This window comes from Lissotriton vulgaris, chromosome 6 (genome assembly GCF_964263255.1).
Source record: "Lissotriton vulgaris chromosome 6, aLisVul1.2, whole genome shotgun sequence".
Lineage (NCBI taxonomy): Eukaryota > Metazoa > Chordata > Amphibia > Caudata > Salamandridae > Lissotriton > Lissotriton vulgaris.
Genome location: NC_141694.1, coordinates 784,155,673 through 784,182,650, shown reverse-complemented (window position 1 = coordinate 784,182,650; position 26,978 = coordinate 784,155,673). Strand labels below are relative to the sequence as shown.

At 45.1% G+C, this 26,978-nt stretch overlaps 1 protein-coding gene across 3 annotated transcripts in view; it reads right to left on the bottom strand.

The window, feature by feature from the left end:
• AK9 (adenylate kinase 9) overlaps positions 1–26,978 on the bottom strand; it is a 1,394,796-nt gene that overhangs the window by 944,858 nt on the left and 422,960 nt on the right. For all 3 annotated transcript variants that reach the window (XM_086926806.1, XM_086926808.1, XM_086926807.1), the window contains exon 20: positions 18,803–18,917. In XM_086926806.1, coding sequence (XP_086782932.1) covers positions 18,803–18,917 — 115 coding nt within the window. The remainder of the gene's footprint in view (positions 1–18,802; positions 18,918–26,978) is intronic.

The window sequence follows — 26,978 nt, the reverse complement described above, 5'->3', positions numbered from 1 at the left end:
TTTGGCCGCCATCTTGGGTGAGTGCTCTTCCTCACCGGGCCATTCGTGGGTAGCAGATCAGCTGTCATAAGGACACGCTGATCAGTATATAAGGGGGCATTCTAGGCGGGCCATTCTGTTTCATCTACAACGGACGCCTAACCCTGACATACCAACTGCATAGCATAGCGCGCTGCAGGGCGAGCTATTTACGAACGCGGCAGCGTTTTTAAAAAATATCCCTGTTGCCTATTTGCTTTTTGTTTATTTCATTCTACCTTGTTTTTAGTCAGTACCGCGCTCCCTCACCTGCACTATAATTGGTATTTTCACTGCGCTTTGCGGGTCCCGGTTCCCTTCAGCTTTGGCCGCCATCTTGGGTGAGAGCTCTTCCTCGCCGGGCCATTCGTGGGTAGCAGATCAGCTGTCATAAGGACACGCTGATCAGTATATAAAGCAGCCATTCTATGCGCAGCGTTCTCGCGCAGCGTTCTCGCCGTAGTGACGCCGGAGCCACGCCAGAGTCCAGCCCGTCTGCGCCCGTCAGCGTCCCGGAGGCAGTCGGAGCGGCGGGAGGCCTGGAGCGGGTGGGCTAATTTTTACCTGGTGCTAATATGGTCTGCTATACATCTTCGAAGCTGCGGTCCTTACAAAAGGTATCGTGTGCTTGCTTTAAGGTGTTTCCTGGCCGCCATAGGGGCAAGAGGAGATGCCCGGGCTGCAGCTGGTCGCCAGGTAATGCGCCACGGACACTCCCTATTCGGGAGATGGTTTCTACGAATTACCTTTGTATGCTGCTAAATACCAGGTCAGTGCGCAGTCACGCTCAGGAGCTCTTTGACCTCTTAACCACGGAAAAACCGATGTGCTTGATGCTAAAGGAGACCTGGCTAGGAGTTTCCTCTAATCCTGATATCGCTATGGCGATCCCTCCAGAATATAATATTTATAGGCAAGATAGGCTGGAAGGAAGGGGCGGTGGTGTAGCACTCGTGGTGAAGAAATCTGTTGTATGTTCAATCATTCCCACCGAGGCCATTAAAGGGTCTGAATCCCTTGCTTTCTCTTTATCATTGGCGCCGCATCAGTCAGTGAAAGGGCTGCTAGTGTACAGACTCCCTGGTCCAGTTGGTTCCTTTTTTGACGAGCTCCAGTCTGTCCTGTCATCGTTGGTCTTGAGAGCTGAACACTGTATTTTGGCTGGAGATCTCAACTTTCACATGGATGAGGCTTCGGACCCAGATGTGATCAAATTGTCCGACATTACGGCCCCCTTGGGCCCAGCCCCCTATCTTTTTGAACCTACGCATGATAAAGGCCATACTTTGGATCAGGTCTTCTCTACGTCCCCCATAGAGGTGACGGCACTTCTGCCGGTCCTGTGGACAGACCATCGGTTGGTCAATTTTTACATTCTGGGCAATAAGAAATCCCAGAGTAGTGCCTCCAGACAGCAAGGATCAGTGTCGAGGGCATTCCATCGGGTGCCCCCAGAAATGTTGGCGCAGGCATTGTGCGAACATCCTTGCCCTCTCACAGGGGTTTTAGACAGGGACCTGGAGTCTCTGCAGGCCTGGTTGGTGGGCAGGCTGAATGACCTGGCCCCTTTGAGGGCTTCGCCTTCGCTGTCCAAACGGGTCTCTGCTCCCTGGTTCACCGGAGCGCTGCTTGCCTCCCGCAGGCAATGCAAGGTGGCGGAAAGGGCCTGGCGGGCCCAGTACGATCCTGCTGCCAGACTTGAATATAGAACTATGGTCAAGGCCTATCATCGAGATATCCTCCTCGAGAAAAAGAGTTACTTTGCTAGGAGGATTGAGGCTGCCTCGAATTCCTGCAAAGAGATCTTTATGATCGTTAGGGAATTCACTGCCCTACGGTCGAATGCGACCCAGAACGCCCCCACCGTGACGTGGGCGTCGGATCTTGCATGCTTTTTCACTACTAAGATTAAGCTGATTCAGGACTCTTTTCCATTGAGGCCGGTTGCTGTCTCCCCTTACTTCGAGGATGAACCAGTCCCATCGGTTCCCTTAGGGTCAGTCCTGACAGACTTTCCGCCTATTTCAACTTCATCATCTTTTACACTCTTGGCCAATCTTAAATCGGGCTCGCCGCTCGATCCATGTCCGGCCAAATTTCTGGCGAAGATGGCGACAGTGGTGAACCCGCTGGTGAATCCCCTCCTGAATCTCTCCTTGAGCCAGGGAGTGGTCCCATCAACCTGGAAACAGGCGATGGTCATCCCCCTTATTAAGAAGCCTGGTTTGGATCCAGAGGCCATGGCCAATTATAGGCCCATTTCTCTCCTTCCTGCATTGGCTAAGATCTTGGAGAAGCACGTGCACACTGTGCTTTCGAATTTTTGGGAATCACACGATCTACTCCATTCTACCCAATCGGGCTTTCGCCCTAATCTTAGCACTGAGACGGAGCTGCTGGACGTGTCCGAAGCCATCAAGGAGACACTGGACTCGGGCGGCAGAGCCATGCTGATAATGTTGGATCTGTCGGCGGCCTTTGACACCGTCCCCCATGAGGGTCTGCTTGTCAGACTTCATGAGATCGGTTTGAGGGGGACGGTGCTCAGCTGGTTTACATCTTTTTTGGCTGGCCGCCGACAAACGGTCTGGGCCTCCTCTAGTTCTGCTGAGAAGCCGCCATTGGGAGTCGGAGTCCCGCAGGGCTCTGTGTTGAGCCCGACTCTCTTTAACATCTTTATGACCCCTTTGGCGGCCTTGGCTGAGTCTTTTGGGGCCCAGATCGTATCCTACGCCGACGACACCCAGTTGCTCTTTACCTGTCGGAAAGGAGAGGATTTTGATGGAGAGAGTATCTGTGAGTGCCTTGGGGCTGTTTTTAAATGGCTCCAACTGAACAGCCTCAAGTGCAACTCAGATAAATCGGAGGTACTCTTCTTCGGCTGTCAATCCGATCCGGACCGGCAGGTATGGTGGCCCGTTGGCATGTCTCCTCCGGTGCGTTCGTCTCAGCTGGCTAAGAATCTGGGGATCAAAATTGACAACGGCCTGTCCTTAAGATCTCAGGTCCTTGCCCTCACTGGCACCTGTTTTGGTCTCCTACGTATGCTTCGGAAGTTTCTGCCTTTGCTTTCTGAGGACCACAGGAGGACTACGGAATATCTCCTGCAACGGATGCAGGTGGCCCAGAACGCGGCAGCGCGGGCCATCTTTGGCCTGCATAGGCGAGTCAGAGTTTCTGGCTTGTTGCAGTCCCTTCATTGGCTGCCTATCCGGAAGCGGATAGTTTTTAAAACTCTAACTCTGGCACACAAGGCCCTTTATGCCGCAGGGGCTAAATATCTTCAAAGGAGGCTTGTTTTTTATCGTCCGTCACGATCTCTGAGATCAGAGTCGATGTTCCTTGCCACTGTCCCTCGTGTGAGGAAGGCCCGTATTGGAGGCCGCTCCTTTATGTCCCGGGCTCCACAGCTTTGGAACTCCTTGCCTCTGACATTGCGCAGCACCTCAAACTTGTTGGCATTCAGGAAGAGCCTGAAAACTTGGCTTTTCGCCTCCTAGACTTTTTTTTCTGCTGCCCCCGTTCTCTTTTAATCTATGTGTTGTGTTTGTCTTTTTCAGGCTGTCAATAAAGCGCCGGGACACTTTTTTGAGTAGCCGAGCGCTATAAAAGACACAAAATAGCATAACATAACATAACAGATGGGCTGGAGTATGTTTAGCATCCTCCTGCTCTACCTACTCTTGGGGAGTTATGATTCTTGTTAAGAAGGGAATCCCATTTACTGGCCTTCAGACTGAAACAGATGAGAATGGAAGAGTGGCGATGGTTCATGGTCAATTAGGGTGTGTGTGAGTATTGACCGAATGTGGATGACCCCTCTTTTTTCACAGATGTATGGCGCCGGATAGCTGGGTTCTCCTCAGCTGTGATTATCTGGGGAGGCAATTTTAATGTATGTTTGGATGGAGCACTGGAGTGAGGGAGTAGAGGTGCAGCCAGGCCCAAGCAGGAATCGGAAACATTACTGGGGGTCATGGATGCAGGAAGTTTACATGATGTATGGCGCATTCGGGAGATCAGCAGAGCACCTTCGCCTCCTTTATACAGAGAAAGACATGTAATAATATCGATCAAGAATTGCATACATTATTCAAAACAAACAATTAACAACTGACTACACATGGTCAAAAAATACTCAATTGACATTACACAGAATGAGACCATACAATAACTAGTGACAGCAAAAAAATCAAAATAGACAACTAATCATTCAAATACACAATTTCACATAAATTGTTCATAGTGTGTAATTCATTTAGTTTTTCATAATCATATTCTGTATATTCAAATGGAACACCGTGTGACTGAAAAAGGGGAAACAGTGGAACTCCCTCAAACTCTGTAAGTATTTAATTTAAGGACCTCAGTGACAAGAATGCCAACGCGTTTCAAGTCCTGGTCCTCACCTTACGAGGACTCTCATCGGGGCTTCTGACTATCTAGGTTTGCACTGGACTGCAATCCTGTGTGTAACGATGATTTATCTGGTATGGAGTTCAAAGAACATCTCCAGCTTGCAGTTCTATCAAATGAATTTGCAATGTTGCACGTTGTTCTCTTTGATTATACAGAATTGATATTACTACATGTCTTTCTCTGTATAACATTTCTGAAAACAAATGAATTTTTGAGAAAACAATATGGGTTAATAAATACCTCATTGAACAAAAGTTATATTTGTTTATCACTCCATCTGGTAAAATATGCTGGGAGTAATTGCTAGGCTCAGGTAATTTCCTCTTTGTTGAAGAAATGCGTTACACACCTCTAACTGCAGTTATCCATTATTGGTGCCTTTCATAGATTCACATGCCTGAGTCATTCCCCGTTGTGGGAATGGGAGTCCCTGGTACATTAATGAAGTAATGTCCCATAGACATATAGATAAATAGACCTAAAGGCCTCACATTAGTAACATATCCATGTCCTTTTGTAGAAAGGACCAAACTCTCGAAAAGAGCCAATCAGCAGTCACCTCCCTCTAGAACCCTCCTGGAAGGAGCCTCAGTCCCTCAGATTTTCGTATGCACAATGCTAAGTAGGCGTAATATTGAGAGAAGTATGTGAGCCCTTCCAGGGGAGGCAGGAGGGTTGCATGTGATCTATGAAAGACACCAATACTGGATAACTGCAGTTACAGGTAAGTAACTCATTTCTTATCCAGTATTAAGGGTGTCTTTCATAGATTCACATGCCTGAATCAGAGTAGCAAGCAATAAACAAATCACATTTCAGATGGTATAGGATATGTCAGTCATTAGATAAACAACATATCAAGCGACTAAAAGAAACATACATTTGCATTCAAGAAATACCACCAAATTATACAATAGAGAAATGTGCATACACAAGAAGGATGGAGGGATGAAAAAGAGGGCTCACCTCTACTGAAACAGATGACGAAGTTCTGCTTGTCCCACCACAGCAACCTTCATGAGTTCTGTATCCAGGCAGTAATGCCTAGTAAAGGTATGTGGCGACTACCATGTTGCCGCTCTGCAAATGTCTATGACCAGCACTCCTGCAAAAAGCGCCATGGATGTAGATATTGCCCTGGTAGAGTGGGCTCGCACTTTAGATTGCAGGGGTTGCCCTGCCTGTCTATGAAAATATGAAATAGCTGCAGAAATCCAGCGAGAAATACTTTGTTTGGTGAGTGGAAGGCCCCTCCTGGGCCTACTGTAAGCCACAAATAGCTGGTGTGACTTTCGGACGTATTTTGTCTTTTCAATATAAAATTTCAAGCAGCGTTTAAGATCTAGAGAATGTAACGTCCATTCCGCTGTAGTGCTGGGATTTGGGAAGAAAGAGCACAAGACCACAGGTTAATTGAGAAGGAAGTCCAACTGGACTTTTGAAACACATTTCGGATTTGTCCTTCAAATTACCCTGTCCTGTTTGAATTGCAGAAAAGGTTCCTGTATTGAGAAGGCTTGGAGCTCACTCACACGCCTTGCGGAGGTGAGTGCAAGCAGGTGGGCTGTCTTCCAAGAGAGGTATTTCAGGTCAGCCCTGTGTACTGCCTCTAAGGGATGCTTCATGAGCTGATTAAGGACTGTGTAAAGGTGCCAGGTAGCTGGAAACATTTTCACAGGGGGAAAAGTCCTGTAGAGTCCTTTCAAAAACTGTTTGATAAATCTGTGAGACCAAAGAGAAAGGCCAGTAGGAGATCTTCTGTAACGAGATATCGCCGCCACGTGGACCCTGACGGAAGCATGAGCAAGGCCTGAGTTTGCCAGATGGAGAAGATAAGGCAATATTTGTTCCAGAGAGGAAGAGAAAGGATGTATTCCTTGAGCCTTACACAAGATGCAAAACCGCTTCCATTTTAAAGAGTATGTTTTGTTGGTACTATCCGCTCGTGCTCAAGCTAGGATGGCTCTACAGTCTGCCGGAATATTCAAATTCTGAAGTTCTCTGAACTCAGGAGCCAAGCGGCTAATTTGAGTGAAGACAGATTCGGATGCTGGACTTGCTGGTTGCTCATTGTGAGGAGAGTCGGAAACTGTTTCAACCGTATTGGCAGCTCCAGAGACAGACGGTGGAGTTCCGTGAACCAATGTTGGCGTGGCCAAATTCGGGCTTTCAGAATGAACGTACAAGGTTCCGCTTTCAATTTCCTGAGGACTCTGAGAATCATTGGAAATGGTAGAAAGGCGTACGCAAAGACGTTGCACCATGCGATCGAGAATGCATTCCCTAGAGACCCTTTCTGGGGATGCCAACTTGCGAAGTGTGGGCATCTGGCGTTGTATCTTGTGGCAAACAGGTCGATCCGAGTAGTGCCCCATTGCGAGAAGACTTGGTTAAGGATCCCTTGATCCAGTTCCCACTCGTGAGACGTTGTCCTCTGCCTGCTTAATGAGTTGGTGAGGACATTGTCCATGCCCGGAACGTACTCCGCCCGAAGAGATATATTGTGTCTGATTAACCAGTTCCAGATTCTCTGCGACTCGTGAGAGAGTGCCAGAGAACGAGTCCCCCCTGTTTGTTGAGGTAGTGCATCGTCGTAGTGTTGTCTGTACGGACGAGCACCAGGGAATTTTTGATCCTTGGGAGAAAGGCTTGAAGGGCAAGGAAGACTGCCCGCAGTTCGAGGAGATTGATATGGAGCCCTTTTTCGAAGGAGGACCACTTTCCGCTTATCTGCAGTTCCTGGAGGAAAGCTCCTCAACCTTCCAAGGAGGCGTCTGTTGTGATGATATGCAGTGCAGCTGGAAGCAGGAATGGTAAGCCTTGAGAAAGGTTCTGAAAATACATCCACCATTGCAGAGCCTTGACCATCTGAGGAGTCACTTTTATGAGATCATCGAACGACCCTGTGCATTGAACCCATTGTTTTGAGAGCGCCTCCTGGAAGGGGTGCATCCGGCGACGGCAGTGAGGTATTAATAGGATACATGATGACATCATTCCTAGTAGGGATTTGAAAAGGCAGACTGTTAAAGTCACGAGAATAGCCAGTGCCAAAAGCTTGTCCTTCCTCTCTTGAGATGGGAAGGCTCTTCTCAGTTGTGTGTCGAGGGTAGCGCCTAGGAGGTTGATGCGCTGAGAAGGTACGAAGACTGATTTCTCCCGATTTAGCCTGAGCTCTAAATGATTGAAAAGCTGCAGACAGGCGTTGGAAGGCCTGGACGCGTCTTCTAAGGATGGAGCCTTGATCAGCCAGTCGTCCAGATATGGAAAGACTTGATGGTGGTGTTGTCTGAGATATGCAGCTACTGGGGAGAGACACTTTGTAAAGATGCGAGGTGCAGACTTGAGTCCGAAGGGCAGGACAAGAAATTGAAAGTGTCTGCCCGCTACCGCAAATCTTAAATATTTTTTTAGATTTCTGTGAATCGGGATGTGGAAGTAAGCTTCCGGAAGTTCCAGGGATGCCATGTAATCTCCCCCATCCAGGAGTTGCAAGACCTCCTGGATTGTTACCATGCAAAACGACTGCTTCTTTAGGAATTTGTTGAGGGCTCTGAGGTCCAAAATTGGTCTCCACTTCTTCTCTTTTTTCTGAACTAGAAAGAAGCGGGAATAAAATCCTTTCCCTCGCTGAGACAGAGGAACCTTCTCTATCGCCTCTTTTCTGGAGCATAAGAGAGACTTCTAGGAGAAGCAGACGTAGATTTTTGTGAAGCATAGGTCGGGGAGGTGTCTGCGGAGGTATATGCATAAATTCCAGAGAATGGCCGAATTGAACTAATTGTAGAACCCAACGGTCTGTGGTAATTTGCTTCTAATTTTTTATGAAATGGGAAATCTTTCCTCCAATTTTTGATGATGGAAATGAATCTGAGACCGGCTAAAGTGAGAGGTCATTGTCTACGTCCATTATTTTTTCATTGGCCTTTACCACGAAAGGACGCCTTGCCATAAGAGGATTGGTGGCAATGTTGCTGGCGCTGTTGATACTGGGACCGATTCTGGCCTGAAGAATATGATGACCGGTATTGGTAGTCCCCTCTATAAGAGGACTGTCCTCTACCTCTAGACCCATGAAAGGACTCACTTTTGTACTGGAGAGTGCCCAAAGCTCTAGCAGTGTCCATGTCCATTTTTATACTCTGCAGCGCTTCATCCATCTGAGAACAGAAGAGAAATTGGCCATCATAAGGCATATCAAAATTTTTTGTCTGTATCTCGGGACGAAAGGAAGTTGCCCTTAACCAACTTTGTCGTTGCAGGACTGCCGCTCCAGCCAGCTGGCGAAATCCTGTTTTTGCGATATCCATCGCACAGTCTATTATCTCTGACGCCGAGGCTTCACCCTCTAGCAATATCTTCTTCGCCTCATCTTTTGATGCGTTAGGTAGATCCGATAGATATGGGGCTATATCCGCCCATAGCTGTCTATTGTAACGCCCTAAAAGCGCTAAAGCATTGACCGCCTTCACTGTCAATGCAGACATTGATGAGAACCGCTTCCCTATGTTGTCTAATCTTCCGCCCTCCTTATCTGGAGGAGCTGATAACAGGGTAGAAGGATTTCTGGACTTCTTCTGGGCCGCCTGTGTAACAACCGAATCCGGCTTGGGATGTCCTATACAAGCCAGTGCTGTATCAGGTGCCCTATACTTCTTATCCAAGTGAGGTACCACCGGAGGTACCGATGAAGGGTTCTGCATGACCTTAACACCCTGCTCCCACAGGTATTCTATTATGGGTATTGATCTTACTGATTTTTTAAGAGGCTCCTTTAAATCATATAAGAAGCAGTCTTGCTGTTGAGAGACCATTGGTATTTTGAAACATTGAGCGGCCCTCTCAACTACATTATGGAACCCTCCAATGTCACCAGGTGGTGAATCTGCAGGTGAAGGTACTGGAGAAGCGGAAGAGGGAATGACATAGTCATCCCAGTCATCATGGTTAGATTGAGTATCTTTAGTTCTTCCTTCTTCTGTTGGTCTTCTTCCTCCTCCTCATCAGTAGACGGAGGATGTGGTAGATCAAACCGCTCCGGCTGTACACTCCAAGGTGGAAGCTGTGGTCTTGGTGAGGGAGATACTGCCGAAGGTTGAGGTGCAGGAGACTCTGGAAATCTCTGTTTGTAGTCTTGTATGAGGAACCGCAAGTCCGAAACTAAAGAGGCTGGAAGGCAAACCATTGGAGGCGGAGGTAGATGATATTCTTCCTCCTGTTCCTCTTCCTCATCCAAACTCTGACATTTGACATGAAGCTCCGAAGGGCTTGTTGCAGTCTGAAACATGTCCCCTTCATCTGAATCTTCCTCCTGAAGAAGACATGCTAGAGATAGTGGTTGGACTCTGATTGGCGATATTAAAACCGGCATCAGCGCCTTTTTTGTAATTTTTAGGTGCACATATGTGCTTTGCAGACCTGAATCTATCATCGTCAACGAGCCTGTCGACGGTGTGGTCGTCGAAGGTGAAGCATCGACGGGTGTCGTAGCCGGAGGATTCATCGTCGACGGGGCCGTCGTCATCAGTGTAGACATCTCTGGAGACTTCGTCGACGGTGCCTTCGTCGACGGTACCTTTGTCGACCACGTTTTCGTCGATGATGTTGACGATGTTGACGTCCCCGTTGAGGTCATTGCCGATTCCATCGTCGGCGAGTGCAGCGTTAACGAGTGCTTTGACGTCGATGGTGTCTTCTTGATGTTTATCGTCGACGATGGGGTCGTAGTCGTCATCGAGGACAATGACGACAATGCAATCGACGTAGAAACAGTAGTCGTCGATGTTGTCACATACAATGCAGTAGATATAGCTCTCCTCAACGATGAAGGCGTCGTCGACGATACCGTTGTCGATGAAGTTGAAGTAGGCTTTTTGAAGGTGGGAACTTCCTGAGAGGAAACCTTCGCAGAAGTAGTCTTGGAGAGAACCTCTGAAGACTTTCTTAACGCCTTCTTTTGAGGAGGTACTGTACGGTTAGGAGAAGCCACCCATGGTCTCTTTAGTGAATACTTGAAAGAGACTGAAGAACCTTCACTTTCCTCAGAAGATTCCAGCTGGTCCCCGTCTTTTAGCCTCTGGAGCCAAATTAAGAGGCGTCCCTCACGATCTTTGAGGGTTTTAGTGGAAAAGGTACGACATACCTTGCAGCCCTTGTAAGAATGGTCTGGATACAGGCAATACAGACAGTCTTGATGTTGGTCATCTATATGCAGCCTTTTCTTTCCACAGGAACCACAGGATCTAAAAAGAACCATTTTTGATGTCTGAGCCATGAGGATATCAGCAATCACAGATGGAACAAAATAAAAACGCCAAAGAACACTGGAAACCAGTTGTGAAGAAAAAACTGAGCAGAGCTCAGAGGAGACTCCCTTAGCACAACCTGCGGTAGAAAATCTGAGGGACTGAGGCTCCTTCCAGGAGGGTTCTAGAGGGAGGTGACTGCTGATTGGCTCTTTCCTAGAGTTTGGTCCTTTCTACAAAAGGACATGGATATGTTACTAATGTGAGGCCTTTAGGCCTATTTATCTATATGTCTATGGGACATTACTTTATTTATGTACCGGGGACTCCCTTTCCGACGACGGGGAATGATTCAGGCATGTGAATCTATGAAAGACACCCCAATACTGGATAATTTAGGGCCCTACCTGTTCCTTGTCCCATTGGGCCTAACTCCTTCGTTGTTCATCGGAGCATTATGGGAGGCATTTAAAGTGATGATTAGGGGTGCCTTCATGGGGGTGCAAGCTGGAGTGTTACGGGACCTCAGACGCAGGATTCATAAGCTAGCGGCTGATATCTCTACATTGGAACGAGAATATGAGATGCCCCTTTCGCCCACTACCTTAGCTGAGATAAGGGATCTGGTCATGGAGCGTAATGAAACTGAAGATCAAGAGTTGATACACAAATCTAGGAGCAATACGGCTCGCTACTACGGGAAAGGGGGGGGCGGGTAGGGCTTTGGCCCAGAAGCTCATGGCTTGTAAGCTTTGCCAGCGGCATGCAGCAGCTGTGTTGCATTTTCAGTAGCGACCACTAGTGGTGTCCCTATATGCTGACGATATGCTATTGTATGTGAGGGAGCCTGCCACCTTCCTGCCGGCGCTTCTTCGGGAATACGAATTGAGAGGTATTCTGGGCTAGGGATTAATTGGGCAAAGTCTGTTGTGTTCCCTCTCATGGCTGGGACCCTGGAGGTAGAGATGGACTTCCCGTTGGCGTGGACTCAGGAACCAATGAAGTATCTAGGGATATGGTTGCACAGAGATCCTGAGCAGGTGATTTCTGAAAACTATGGCCGGGTGATCACGCTGAATATTGAGCAGACAAAGCGATGGACTGCGAGAGTTACAGGCGGTGCTGGCTGGGTCAGAGACAAAGGGCCCATATTACCAGGCTATACAGTGCTTCACAAAGGGAAAATTAACCTGGAGAACACCCTTCTTACATAAAGTGGAGTGCGGTGCTGGGATACGCATTAAAGGTAGAGCAGTGGCTCTCCTGCTGTGCACTTAATGGGCGCCTCACGTCTAAATGCAATCTCCGTATGATTCCTGCACCAATTGTATTATACCCCATTGCAACTTTGTAAGTTTGGGCTCCGGGAAGATTCTACCTGTGTGAGATGTGGGCAGGCGAATGCTGACTTCCTGCATTTGGCATGGGGGTGTTCCGGTGGGTTTGGGTTTTTGACAGGGGTGGTAAAGGTGCTAGCTGATGTTGTTTTGGAGCCTGTGCGCTATACCCCGGATTTGTGCCTCCTGGCAAGTGTTACGAGTCTCAAGCCATGTAATAGGAGCATTGTTGCAGTCTCGACCCTGTTAGCCAAGAGGTTGGTGGCACTGAACTGGGGAGCGAAAACTAATCCCACTGTGAAAAAATGATTTTGTGACCTATTGTATTGCAGGGAGCAGTTGGAGGCCTAAGCTGACGAGCTTCCAGAATCTTCACGGCCTAAAGATTGTTGGGCCCCGCTCACAGTATGCTTGCTCAGTCACCCTGATGTGTAATGTTGTAGTTGATTACGCGCTGCTATGTGATAGTTCTGGGCCTGCCTGCTGCTGCGCCTGTATTCATCGTCATAAAATTTAATTTAGTATGTTATATCATAGTGACTGTGTGATGCTCATGTGCAGACAAATGACTTTTGTAATTTATAAGCCATGCCAGGGGTGGGTGAGTGGGGGGATTTGGTAGGTTGCGGATTGGTACCTTGCTTAGTACACTATTGTGCACTATAATATGTTGGCTGAAAGAAACCTAATAAACAAATAAAATAAAAAATATATATATATATATCAAACCAAGATTCCGGTGCATTACTGGTCCCGCTCACGAGTGGGTCGGAGTAGGGCTCCTGGTCACCCACTATTTTCACCACAATCCTCCATTCAATCGAACAGACGTCTCCGACACTCGAAAGTTGCTGTGCACGTAATATTTTAATCAGCAGGAAAACAACGCTTTTTGCAATGTAGCTTGATCACGTTTACAACTTCCAACCAAACATGTGTCCTTTTACTCTTTCCCAAAACATAAACATAGAAAGTGGACTATCACCCAAGTGTATCGGTACTGGTTGTGGCGAACATTTTGAACGAGTCAAAAGATACAATGTTTCGTAACAACAATAGTAACTTAAATATAAATTACATTGTTGACGATAAGCCCACCAATTTACACTCCTTTCAGTCAATGTTTCTCTGGTAATGCCATCATATATTTCTTTCTGATGTCACTTCATAACCTATTATTATCGGCAGACGAATGAGTTTCAGATGTTAAGTTACTGCCACTACTGTCCAGAGTATCAATTCATTTAACCCTTGGTTATCAGACAAATTTAGCCCCAGTGGGCATTCATTTCTATATTGCAAAATATATAGCTTAATGCGATATCTGTACAGGGTCAGAAAATATCATTTTCTACAGAAGTCCAAGCCCAAGTGGGCATAAGCTAGTGTGGACTGCGGAAGTTCTCCCAGGCTCCGCCCAAGTGGGCAATGATTCTCATTTCTTAATCATGAAGCAAATCAATAGTTCTTTCTTGTCATTGTTTATCACAGTATCTTAGAGAAAATGCCAGTATTTCGCACTAAAGTCCAAGCCCAAGTGGGCATAATCCCCATATCTGCCTTAGACCAAGGAATTACATGGGTAAATCATAACATCAAGACTGATTGTATATGGTAGGTAGTCAAATACTCTTTCAGCATTTAAATCTGATTGACTTCATATTCATGGTCACAGAAATTCATCACAGTACCTATAAAATAAAATAAAATAAAATGTTTTCAAAGAAAGACCTTTAAAGATCCTACTGCAGACAATTTATATAGTTATTATTTTTCAATTCCATTATGCAAGATGTACTGCTAGCTCCTCATTAATGTTTAACCGATTAGGATTCATGCATTCGAAATCAATTATGTATCTTGACTCCATCTGTCGTAAAGCTAGTTTCTTGTTTCCTCCCCGAATACCCAGATTAACCTTATCAATGACAACCATCCTCAATAGATTTTCATTTTGAAAATGATGATCAAAGAAATGGCGGGCCACTGGATATTGTTCATTATGGTTTTTTATGGCCCTGCGATGCTGTAAAACTCTTTCTTTGGCTTTCAGAGTGGTGCTGCCAACGTACCACCTTTCACATGGACAGATCAATATATACACACAATACATTGTGTGACAGTAGAGGGGTTTTTTGATTGTAAACACCCTCCCCGAAGTTGGGACAATGAGTTCTTTACAGTTTGTGCTATTCCGACAGGCTTTGCACGACCCACAACATTTGAAGCCTGGATTGACTTTGGGTTCGGTTGTACTCATAACAGCATTTGGACTTAGATCATCTTTCAGTGATCTGCATTTTCTGAAGGTGATCTAGGGATTAGGGTTCAGATGGAGTTTTAGATGATTGTCAGTCCAAAGGACATGCCAGTGTTTTTGAAAGATCCTCCTGATCTCATGTGCCTGACCTGAGTAGGTTGTGATGAACCTAACCTTACTCTCTTCTTCTCTGATTTTGTTGGGGTTAAGTAGCTCATTTCTGGTGGTGGTGTCCACTCCTTTGCAAGCTTCTACAATAGTTTTGTTCTTATAACCCCTTTCCCTGAAATGGTTACTCATGATGATCTTTTCTAGCTCATAAGCCTCTTTCGTGCTACAGTTTCTTTTGGCTCGTAACAGTTCCCCATAGGGTATTCTGTTCACGAGGCTTCTCGGATGTGCACTTTTTGCATTTAAAAGGATGTTGCCTGCCGTTTTCTTTCGGAACAGGCTAGTGGTCATGGCAGTTCCTTGTATTTTTACTTGAATGTCTAGGAACTCGATTTCAGTCTTGTGTATGTGTTCAGAGAATATTAAGTTTAAATTGTTTTTGTTTAGTAAGCCTACAAAAGCTTTAGCAGTGTTGGTACATCCATTCCAAATCATAAAAATGTCATCGATGTACCTAAGCCACAGGACAACATTGGTGTTAAATTCGGCTAATTGGTTGGACACCTGCTCCTCCCACCAACCCATGAAGAGGTTGGCATAACTTGGGGCGAAGCAGGTGCCCATAGCTGTGCCCTGTTATTTTTCACAACAATTGAAACTCAAAAAGTGGTTTGAAACACATGGGTTTAGAGCATCTGTGAATAGCACAACAGTCAATCATAGGAATCTAAATTCGGACGATGTTGAACTTTTGGAACTGATCTCATCAGGAACAATTGAAAGAGATGACTTATTGTTAGATGAGGTCACCAACGTGAATCCTGGAAGTGATTTCAAATCTAAGTCAAGATTTATTCCTCACGTCTCTTGTGAAGCGGTAGGGGTATTTGAAAAGGGTGTACTCAATGACATTAAAAAACTAAGAAAAACACGACTAAGTTACAACATGAAAAATTTGACCCTTGAACAAAAACAAGCTATTCAAGATCTGAAGGATGACAACCAGATTGTCATCCGCAATGCAGATAAAGGGGGCAATGTTGTTGTGTTAGACAAAGAAAAATATCTGGCAGAGGGAATGAGACAATTAAGTGATACGACATTTTATCAAATGTGTACCCAGTCAGACATAAAGAATGTGAAGAGTATCTTTGATGATCTGTTACACGATTACAGGGAGAGAGGACTATTGGAATGGGATGAGTACAAATTCCTGCGATGTGAATATCCTAAAACACCAATTTTGTATCTCCTTCCGAAATTACATAAGGATGCTGTTGACCCACCGGGAAGGCCTATTGTGTCGTCCATAGACTCTCTACTAGAGAACACATCCCAATACATTGATTACTATCTAAGACCGTTTGTAATCTCCCTCCCATCCTGCTTAAAAGATACCACCCATTTCTTGAAAACCATTGAGGGCATCATTTGGGAACCTTCCTTCACACTGGTTACACTAGGCGTGAGCAGTCTATATACGAGCATACGTCATGACCTGGGTTTAGTGGCCATAGAAAATTTTTTAAAATCCAGATCAATCTCATATCTGGACCATTCTAAAATGCTGCTCAAGCTTATTGAATTTTGCTTGACAAACAATTTTTTTTGTGTTCAATGACAAGATGTACCGACAGCTACAGGGCACGGCTATGGGCACCTGCTTCGCCCCAAGTTATGCCAACCTCTTCATGGGTTGGTGGGAGGAGCAGGTGTCCAACCAATTAGCCGAATTTAACACCAATGTTGTCCTGTGGCTTAGGTACATTGATGACATTTTTATGATTTGGAATGGATGTACCAACACTGCTAAAGCTTTTGTAGGCTTACTAAACAAAAACAATGTAAACTTAATATTCTCTGAACACATACACAAGACTGAAATCAAGTTCCTAGACATTCAAGTAAAAATACAAGGAACTGCCATGACCACTAGCCTGTTCCGAAAGAAAACGGCAGGCAACATCCTTTTAAATGCAAAAGTGCACATCCGAGAAGCCTCGTGAACAGTATACCCTATGGGGAACTGTTACGAGCCAAAAGAAACTGTAGCACGAAAGAGGCTTATGAGCTAGAAAAGATCATCATGAGTAACTGTTTCAGGGAAAGGGGTTATAAGAACAAAACTATTGTAGAAGCTTGCAAAAGAGTGGACACCACCACCAGATATGAGCTACTTAACCCCAACAAAATCAGAGAAGAAGAGAGTAAGGTTAGGTTCATCACAACCTACTCAGGTCAGGCACATGAGATCAGGAGGATCTTTCAAAAACACTGGCATGTCCTTTTGACTGACAATCATCTAAAACTCCATCTGAACCCTAATCCCCAGATCACCTTCAGAAAATGCAGATCAGTGAAAGATGATCTAAGTCCAAATGCTGTTATGAGTACAACCGAACCCAAAGTCAATCCAGGCTTCAAATGTTGTGGGTCATGCAAAGCCTGTCGGAATAGCACAAACTGTAAAGAACTAATTGTCCCAACTTCGGGGAGGGTGTTTACAATCAAAAAATCCTTCTCCTGTCACACAATGTATTGTGTGTATATATTGATCTGTCCATGTGAAAGGTGGTACGTTGGCAGCACCACTCTGAAAGCCAAAGAAAGAGTTTTACAACATCGCAGGGCCATAAAAAACCATAATGAACAATATCCAGTGGCCCGCCATTTCTTTGATCATCATTTTCAAAATGAAAATCTATTGAGGATGGTTGTCATTGATAAGGTTAATCTGGGTATTCGGGGAGGAAACAAGAAACTAGCTTTACGACAGATGGAGTCAAGATACATAATTGATTTCGAATGCATGAATCCTAATGGGTTAAACATTAATGAGGAGCTAGCAGTACTCTTGCATAATGAAATTGAAAAATGATAACTATATAAATTGTCTGCAGTAGGATCTTTAAAGGTCTTTCTTTTAAAACATTTTATTTTATTTCATTTTATTTTATAGGTACTGTGATGAATTTCTGTGACCATGAATATGAAGTCAATCAGATTTGAATGCTGAAAGAGTATTTGACTACCTACCATATACAATCAGTATTGATGTTATGATTTACCCATGTAATTCCTTGGTCTAAGGCAGATATGGGGTTATGCCCACTTGGGCTTGGACTTTAGTGCGATATACTGGCATTTTCTCTAAGATACTGCGATAAACAATGACAAGAAAGAACTATTGATTTGCTTCATGATTAAGAAATGAGAATCATTACCCACTTGGGCGGAGCCTGGGAGAACTTCCGCAGTCCACACTAGCTTATGCCCACTTGGGCTTGGACCTCTGTAGAAAATGATATTTTCTGACCCTGTACAGATATCGCATTAAGCTATATATTTTGCAATATAGAAATGAATGCCCACTGGGGCTAAATTTGTCTGATAACCAAGGGTTAAATGAATTGAATACTCTGGACAAGGAACGATGTAGTGGCAGTAACTTAACATCTGAAACTCATTCGTCTGCCGATAATAATAGGTTATGAAGTGACATCAGAAAGAAATATATGATGGCATTACCAGAGAAACATTGACTGAAAGGAGTGTAAATTGGTGGGCTTATCGTCATCAATGAAATTTATATTTAAGTTACTATTGTTGTTACGAAACATTGTATCTTTTGACTCGTTCAAAATGTCCGCCACAACCAGTACCGATACACTTGGGTGATAGTCCACTTTCTATGTTTATGTTTTGGGAAAGAGTAAAAGGACACATGTTTGGTTGGAAGTTGTAAACGTGATCAAGCTACATTGCGAAACGCGTTGTTTTCCTGCTGATTAAAATATTACGTGCACAGCAACTTTCGAGTGTCGGAGACGTCTGTTCGATTGAATGGAGGATTGTGGTTAAAAAAAAAAAATATATATATATATATATATATATATATATATATTTCTATCTCAAAACTTACTTACCGGATCATAATGATTTTGGTGCCAAATATTACATACAGATACGTGTAATTTTTCTAAAATGGTGTGGATTTCCCTATTAAGTCATGTGCATCATTTATTGACTGTGTGTGTGCTGCAGATGCCTAACGCTCCTCTCTGATAAGCCTAAGGCTGCACAACCACACCATCCCCCAAGAGAGCACACCAGTATTGCTAGAGTAAGCCCCTGTTCACTTATAAAGGATACCTCGACTCTTTGCACAGTATAACTCTTTTTTGGTATACCATATAAAGAGCCAGCTTCCTACAGATTCACATAGTGAGATTTCATAGTTGACAGCGGAAGGCATGTTATGGTTCTAACGCTAACCAAAGAACACTGTGACATGGCAACTGTCACAACATGGAAAAAATTACCCCACAATAGAATGAAAATATACAAATATATTATTAAAGAGAATACAAACAACTACAATTTATAAATATTGGGTGTGATTATGAACCAACCTTGCTTCTTCAATTTCTTTTTCCATATCTGCTTTTTCCTTCTCAAGCCTTTGTATAATCTTAGCATTAATATCATCGAGGTTCTGAAGATACAGTCTGTTGAGTAAAAACTTGCCTGCAGTATAATAAAAATAGAAATAAAGTGCATTGGCATAATTTTCAGAAACCATATCGCAACACATTAGCATCTTTCTGTACATTTATTTGTTGGTGCAATTTATTACCAAACAAAAAAAAAATTACACAACACATTCCTGAACCCTTCCATCCACCCTTTTAATCCATTGTCCATCCTTCTACCCACCGACCCACCCATCCAAAAATGCATCCATCCCTTTACCCTTTCACTGATCCATCAATCCACTCACTCATCTATCCACGCTTTCACTCATCCTTCCATCCATTCACCATCCCTTTCACTTATTCATCGATTCTTTCACTCATCCATCCTTACATCCAACCTTTCACCCATCCTGCCACTCATGTACTGTTTCACCTCTCCATCCATCCACCCTTTAACCCCCATCCTTTCACCATTTTATCCATCCACACATCCACCCTCTTTCACTTATCCAACCCTTCTTTCACTCATCTATCATTTCACTATTCATCCATCTTTCCACTCATCCACCCTTTCACTCACCCATTCATTCACTCTTTCACTCACACATCCAACCATTCATCCATCAATCATTTCACTCACTCACTGTTGTAGAAACGCCGCTACCACTTATGCATCCACCTATCCTTCCACACATCCATTGATCCTTCCACTCACTCATCCATCCATGCTTTCACTCATCCATTCATCCATCCATCCATCCATTCATCAATCCATCCATCCATCTATCCATCCATCATCCCTTTCACTCACTCATCCTTTCTTTCTCTCCTCCGTCCATCTACTCATATATCTATCCAACCTTTCATCCATCCATCCACCCTGCCTTTCACTCATCCAGCCATTATTTCACTCCTCCATCCATCCAACTTTTATCTATCCGTCCTTTCACTCACTCCATTTCACATGAATTATGAGCCTTTGTTGCAGAGTTAAAAATAGAATATGCCCATCACTTACTTCAACCCAGCTGTTGCTGCTAACACAGGGGTTTATAATTCCCCTCTATCCATCCTTTCACTCATCCATCTATCTGCTCATTCAGTCACCCTTCACTCAGTCATCTATCCTTTCACTTACTCAGTCACTCATCCATCCATCCTCGTTGCATCATCCATCCACCCTTTCAACTCATTCATATATTCATCTTTTTATCCATCGAACCACTCTCCCTTTCACTCACTCACTCATCCATCCTTTTTTCACTCATCCATCTACCCTACCTTTCATGTATCATCCATTCTTTCACTCATCCATCCTTCAACTCACCCATCCATCCACCCACATATCCACATGACAATCCCTTCACTCAACCAACCACCAACGCTCCCTTCCTTTATTTCAAGTTAGTTATGTGCTTTTGTCTGCAAAAGAGGCCCATCAAGAACTCCACCCCTGTGTAGCTGCTAAAGCGGGAGGGGGGGCACATCTTCCCTGTTCAGATGAGTACAAGTGTGGGTTGCACATTCCCAGTTTGTACAAACAAAGTCTTGCAAAACCATTTACGTAGATTTCACTTTTAGGGCAAGCTAAATGATTTATTTTTTGCAAAAAACAGGGCACAATTAGTGACTACTATTTTTGCGATCAGTAAAGAACTTTACCAGCCAACATATGTACTAATTGATTTGTTTGGGAAATTCTGATTCAGAGTGGATCATAATCCAACCTACCTCATGAATATTAATGCGTTAGGCTACAAATTGCAACTCTCTCTGATTGGAGGCAAACACAAGGATGGTCGGCTGAAAAAGTCAAAAGGCTACCATGTGTCTGACCACTTTTAGATAAAGTAATTTCTTTTTAAAAAGCCGGCCATTTTTCCATAAAGGAAACAGGACTGTATATAAAAAATGGTTTCCCAATGTCAAAAGTGTGTTTGAGAGTTGGCGGTGGTCTATTGGAACACAGCTACACCCCAACATACATTTTGTAACTTTCACACAGGGCAAGGTGCCTCAAGTACACCCCTTCCCTTCTGCAAATAGGTTTCCAACACATCTGGGAGTCAGTAACTTTTCAATGTTTTGCAAATTGATATTTGAAAGAGATGACCACAACTCTTCCTAAAGCTGAATTATTATGGGGTCAGAATCCTATTTTAGTAGTCGTTAAAAGTTTACAAATTCCTAAAATGCGATTTCTATATTACAAAAAAAACATGTTTTAGTCACAAACCCTGATTCTGAGTGTTTTGTTCATCAGGTTCCGGAACTCTCAGTCTTTAAACTGTGAATCAGTATGAGATGTATCAATGTTTTGCAATTGTAATCCGGTCTCAAATAATTCAAATATTACCAACTCTTGAAATGCAGTGGTAACCAACTCACAAAGGGTAAAGGACCATAGGACCCCTTTACCATTGTGAATGTAGAAAAACGTGTGTTTGGGGGTAGGCAGTGGTCAAGAGGCCAGGTCTAACAGACGGTTAAGACAATGCAGGCCCATTTTCTTTAATCAAAAGTATACTTTTATTAAAGGCAATCACAGGTATTGTGGTTTGATGGCCCTAGCAGGCAACAGTCCCTGTGATTGTAACCAGTTGTAGTGAGTCACAAACTGCAATCTGCCTAAAGAATAATAATTAGGCAGTGCCATTTTGATTCTTTTTTTTGCAAACCGACCGGTTGGTTAGCATAATCAAATTCTATTTGCAAAAATTCAGCATGCACATTGGGATCCCTTTTTCTGAATGTAATCTTTGTATATAAGGCCCCCATTGCCAAAATCCAAATTAAAAAGTCAGTGTTTCCAACCAATAAATAAGTTAGTACCAGGATCCAGGAGCTAATAACATATCAAATGGTGGGGTTGGTAAGTAAGAAGATTTCAAACCTTAAATATATCTGATTTTTAGCTATAAACACAGACCTAACAAAGTCAGAAATGAAAGTAAAACAATATGGAACTGTATACCAGTGTTATACTTTCTCCCTTCTCTCCAGGTGGTAAATACTATCTGATTATTCCATGACTTGGAGACTCAGTCTGAAAGCCAAGAGTTTGGCCCAGTTGTTTTCCCTCTTGGAGTCAGTGATAGCAGAGGCATTATTAACTCAGGAGGTTTTACTGTGGATCTGGAATATCTGATGTGGCGGATAACTCTTGTTACAGCTCTCATCTGAATTAGGAGGGCCCAGAGTTGTTTTAAATATCCAACAAAAATAAGAGATGCATGAAAATAGCTATCAATGTGGCTAGTTTTAAATGGAGCATCTTCTGCTGTATATATCTGTTGAATATATAACATATCAATACCCACATAATCATAGACGTTTTAAGGCTTAGGCAAAGTGGGATCTGACCCAGGGCCCCCACCTTCCAAGGGCCCCTTTCATCAATTGAGCCAAATTTAAAAATCTTTACCTGACTGCTTATGCTTTTTAGAAAAAATCTTCTTTGCAAAAAATTACAATCCATGGTGGGCAAAAGGTCTATTCAAGTAATAATGCTGGTTAAAAGTAAATGCCAAGCAAGGTCAATCAGATACTATCTGGATTTTAAAGGTGAATATTAAGTGTTCTCAATAAAAAGTGCAGGTAGCTCAAAAAAAGTTTATATACAGCCACTTATTTATATAATGCTTAAAACTAATGGTGCCCAATATGTAGAACTGCCTCATAGGTCATTGCTTTATGTTATTTATTTGTGAGCACCTCCGCGATCCTGCCAGAGTTAGGTTACTTAAATAATAACGTTGAGATGAGAAATTGGTGCCTGCCGCAGACATAAGTGAGTTGCAGTGACAGAGAGCGGTTGAGGTGGAATCCAAGATTGAACTGACCACTATTTTATACAAAAAACAAAATAACCAGAAAATAATGTATTGGCATAGAGTTTACACAAATCAAAATTTGGGGCCAGGACAGCTAGTGTTTTACCGCAATCTTTTAAGAATGATCTATTTTAAACACATTCAGAAATGTTTTTAATGATTTGGCTGCTTTAGTATTCTTAAAATATGGTGAGGGTACCCCTCAGTGGCTCTGTATAATGTGAAAAAGCATAGCATGTCTGTTGATAGTCTAGGTCTTGCACAACATTTTCCATACTTTTCTTTGCAAACCAACAGACTTCTTTTCTGTCACCTTAGCACATTACAGCCACATTTTTCACAGAGCAAAGTCTTAATACTAAGGTCCTCATTTTGAGTTTGTCATAATAGGGTGGGGTATTTACCATATTTACCACACTTGGTAAATACCATTACCACATTACATGAGGCGTGTGGTAAATATCTCCTGTTCTGGTTCTTACAAAAAAATGGGGATTAACATGCAGGATTGTTTTTTAACACACCATGGGCCATATGTATCAAGACGAAATGGGTTTGCAAATGCCGAAATTTGCAGAATTTCGGCATTTGCGAACTCATTTTTGCAAAATGGTATGTATGAAGGAATTTGGGTGCAAAATAAGGAATCACAAAATTTGCGATTCCTTATTTTGCGATTGCATTTAAGGAATCACAAATTTTGCGATTCCTTAAATGCAATGTATTCAGCAAAAAAAAATTCCAAAATGCCCTTAAGGAATCGCAAATTAACACCAACTTCTAGTTGGTGGTAAGTTGCGATTTCCTTGAAAAATGCACATTTCAGCATTTTTCAAAGTGCCATGTGACGCACATACATGCCCATACTTATTTCAGGGGTGCAACAGGGTGGGACACCCCTGCACCCTTGAAATTATTCTCAATTTGCGATTCGCAAATTGTGAATCGCAAATTGAGAAAAAATTCCCATTCCTTCCTATGGGCCAGGAGGCCCATAGAAATTAATGGGAAAGTATTCCTTACTTGTGAATTCTCAATTTGTGATTTCGCAATTAAGGAATATCAAGAAATCGCGGAAGAATTGCGATTTTCTTGACACATACTAATTAGCGATTCTGAAATAGCGATTTCTTAAAAATCGCTATTACAGAATCGCTAATTGGTATCTTGATACATATGACCCCAAATGACAAATATTTTGCCTCTTTTCAGGGAACTTCCCCCCAGTACATTTTGACAAGTTTAACCTGCCAGAATGTATCAGAGGAAAACTTTGATGGTGTCATAATTATTACACAATTCGTAATTCTGATCCCTGTTCAAATACGTTTGCACAGGGATCAAAATTAATCTCTTAACTCACAATGAGGGCCAATGAAATTGTGGCAACAATTTTGCACATACGAAATACCAATGTAAGTGCTTGCTATCTGTGAGAGTATTGACTGCGTAAACATATGAGCGAACAAGTAAGCAACTGCAAAAATGCTCTGAGTGTACGCAGGTTGTGGGTGAATAAAAAAAATGAAGGAGTGAACAAATGATGTATTTTTTTCTTAAAGCTCACAGTTCAGTTTGAAGTTAAGATAGCTGGAGTCTTCACATAATATTAACACAGGTATTTTCTCACTAGCTATCTTCTTCCACCGCAAGATCGCTGACATCCAGATGGGGCGTGGCTTGGGCGCCGATGGCGATGGTCGCCTGAGAGCTCGGCTCCGGGACTGAGCCTGTGATTATCCTGTAAATCGGAGGCTGCGGGGCACCCCGACCCCCGCATTCTGTTGATCGGCCCGACGGAGACCTGCCGGGACCCTTGGCGTAATCCGAACGAGCGGTGACCCGGCGAAAAATCGAAGTTTGTGGGACTGCGGAGGGCGACCCAACATGGCGCCCGGACTTCATTGTCCCCTTGGCCGGTTCCATTAGCCTGCTGGAACATCACTAGCAGCGGCGCGACCCCTGCTTTGCCGTCTCCCAGAGAAGTGAGGAACTGGACATTGGTCGGATCGGACTCTGTCAACGAGGATCGCACTCGGACGGGCAGATGCCCCCGCAATAGTGGATCCCGCACGCGGGCGCCTGGAGGTCCCGACGGTGCCCCACTCCCTACACTGTACTTGGCTACTTTTTCCTGGCCGACCCACTTCCATGGGAGGCGCAACCCTTTGGCGCCGCAGATCATCCGGTGGAGTCGGTGACCCTCACTCCGGGACTCTATCGGCCGCACGGGCCTGCCCGACCTGGCGACGATTGTCTCCGCCTCCTCCCCGGTGCCCTCAGACGACGTGGTGGTGGCACGAGACGAAGCTGCGGAGGTCCAACAGGCCCTGGAGACGGGGATCCCCGGCACTCGACCTGGGGCCCAGCAACCGGGAGAGTCATAACCGGCGCCTGCACTCGGAGAAGTCTGCTCCTGAACCCGCACGGAGTGCTCCCGGCGACATGGGGAAACCCAGAGGAGCCAAGGGGGCCACCCCAGCCGCCTCGGACTCGGAGTCCCAGGACAAAGAGGAACGTGGAGACCCGGAGAGTTCTGGTGGTGCATCAATGCAGCAGCAATTTGACCGCGTCTTGGAGGCGATTGCGACCACGCGCTCGGCCCTCCAGCAGGACATTGCCCAGGTAGCGACAAGCTTAGGCCTCCTTAGGGCGGATCACGGCAAACTCTCGGACCGGGTCAAGGAAGTGGAGAGCTCGGTGAAAACCTTGGAGCCGGCGCAGCGAACCTTGGCTGCGACTATGAAAGATGCCCTGTCCCGGATTACGGCCCTGGAGCAGAGAGCGGAGGATGCGGAAGGCCGTAACAGGAGGAACAACATTCGGGTGATGGGCCTACCGGAAAAGATTGAGGATGGCGACATGGTGGCATACTTGGAGGCCTGGCCCCGAGACACGGTGGCCCCGGAGGGTCTATCCTCCTTCTACACCCTGGAGCGCGCCCATAGAGTCCCAGCGAGGCCACCACAACAGGGTCGGGCCCCGCGACCGGTGGATGGCACGGTTGTTGCACTTTCGGGACAGAGACCTCATCCTCAATGCCGCCAGACACAATGGTCCATTCAAAGTGGCGAACAGTCAGGTGAACATCTTCCCGGACTACACATATGAAACTCAACGCAAGCGGTTTTCCTTCCTGGCGGTCAAGCGCGAGCTCAGGAGCGAGGGCATCCAGTACTCGCTCCTATTTCCTGCGAGGCTCCGCATAATTGTCGATGACAAGACTCAATTCTTTGAGGTCTGCAACTGGCTTGAACTCTACAGAGCGGGGAAAGATGGCTTCGGCTCCTCATCTCAGCAGGCGGCGGAGCCAGAGCAGAGACGGAGGTCCAAAAGAATTCGGAGTCGCCGTGGCCGCTCGGGCGGACCCTCATCTGCGGAGACATCGACGGAGCGGAAGGGAGTGCTTGAGGTGTTAACTGCGCTGTCTGGCTCACGGGACGATGCCATTGAGGAGGAAGCGGACCCTGGTGACGAGGGGGTGCCAACGGACTCCGAGGAATCGGTGACTGACAGCGTACATACGCCGGTGATCACACCAAAATCGGTGGAGGACCTTCTGGATGGACAGGGGTAATGGGGTGAGATACTTCCTTTTGGGAGGGGGCCCGGCACGGGGGGTGGTGGGTGCCGACACTTGATGCTGACTCCCGGGGTAGGGAGGGTGGGGTGCCCTGTTTTTGCCCCGAGGGTTTTTGGCACTATTTTGGGCTTGTATTAGTCCTGGTGGCCTGAGCGTCGAGGGCCCACTGCCTCCGCCCGGCCCGCACCTGGCCCTTAAGGCCTTCCTACGGTGGCGACCGCAGGATTAGTAGGGGACAGGGGGTTGTTGAAGGGTATGGTTTGGATGGGAACTAGATGGTGCTATTTGGGTCCTGTTCTGGGGGGGGTGGATGGGGGTTTGGTTCATACTTGGGTTGTTAAGTTTTGGTTGGGGGAAATGGCCGCCATCAGTGCTGGGATGATTGATGTCCTTTCTTTGTTGGGACCCGGATGGGAAGACTTTGCGAGAACGATATGGGACAATGGCTAATGTTGCTAATCTGAAATGTGTTACTTGGAACGTGCGGGGGCTTCATACCATGTCCAGGCGGCACAAAGTCCACGCTTATTTAGTGCGTAGGGGGGTACAAATGGCGCTGCTGCAGGAAACTCATCTGAACAAGGCGGAAGGGGCGGCGCTACAGCGTAGGTGGAGGGGGCAGGTCTTTTGCACTTCGTACTCCGCGTATGCCAGAGGGGCGCTGATTTGGGTTAGAGCTGGGGTTCCCTTCCAAGTC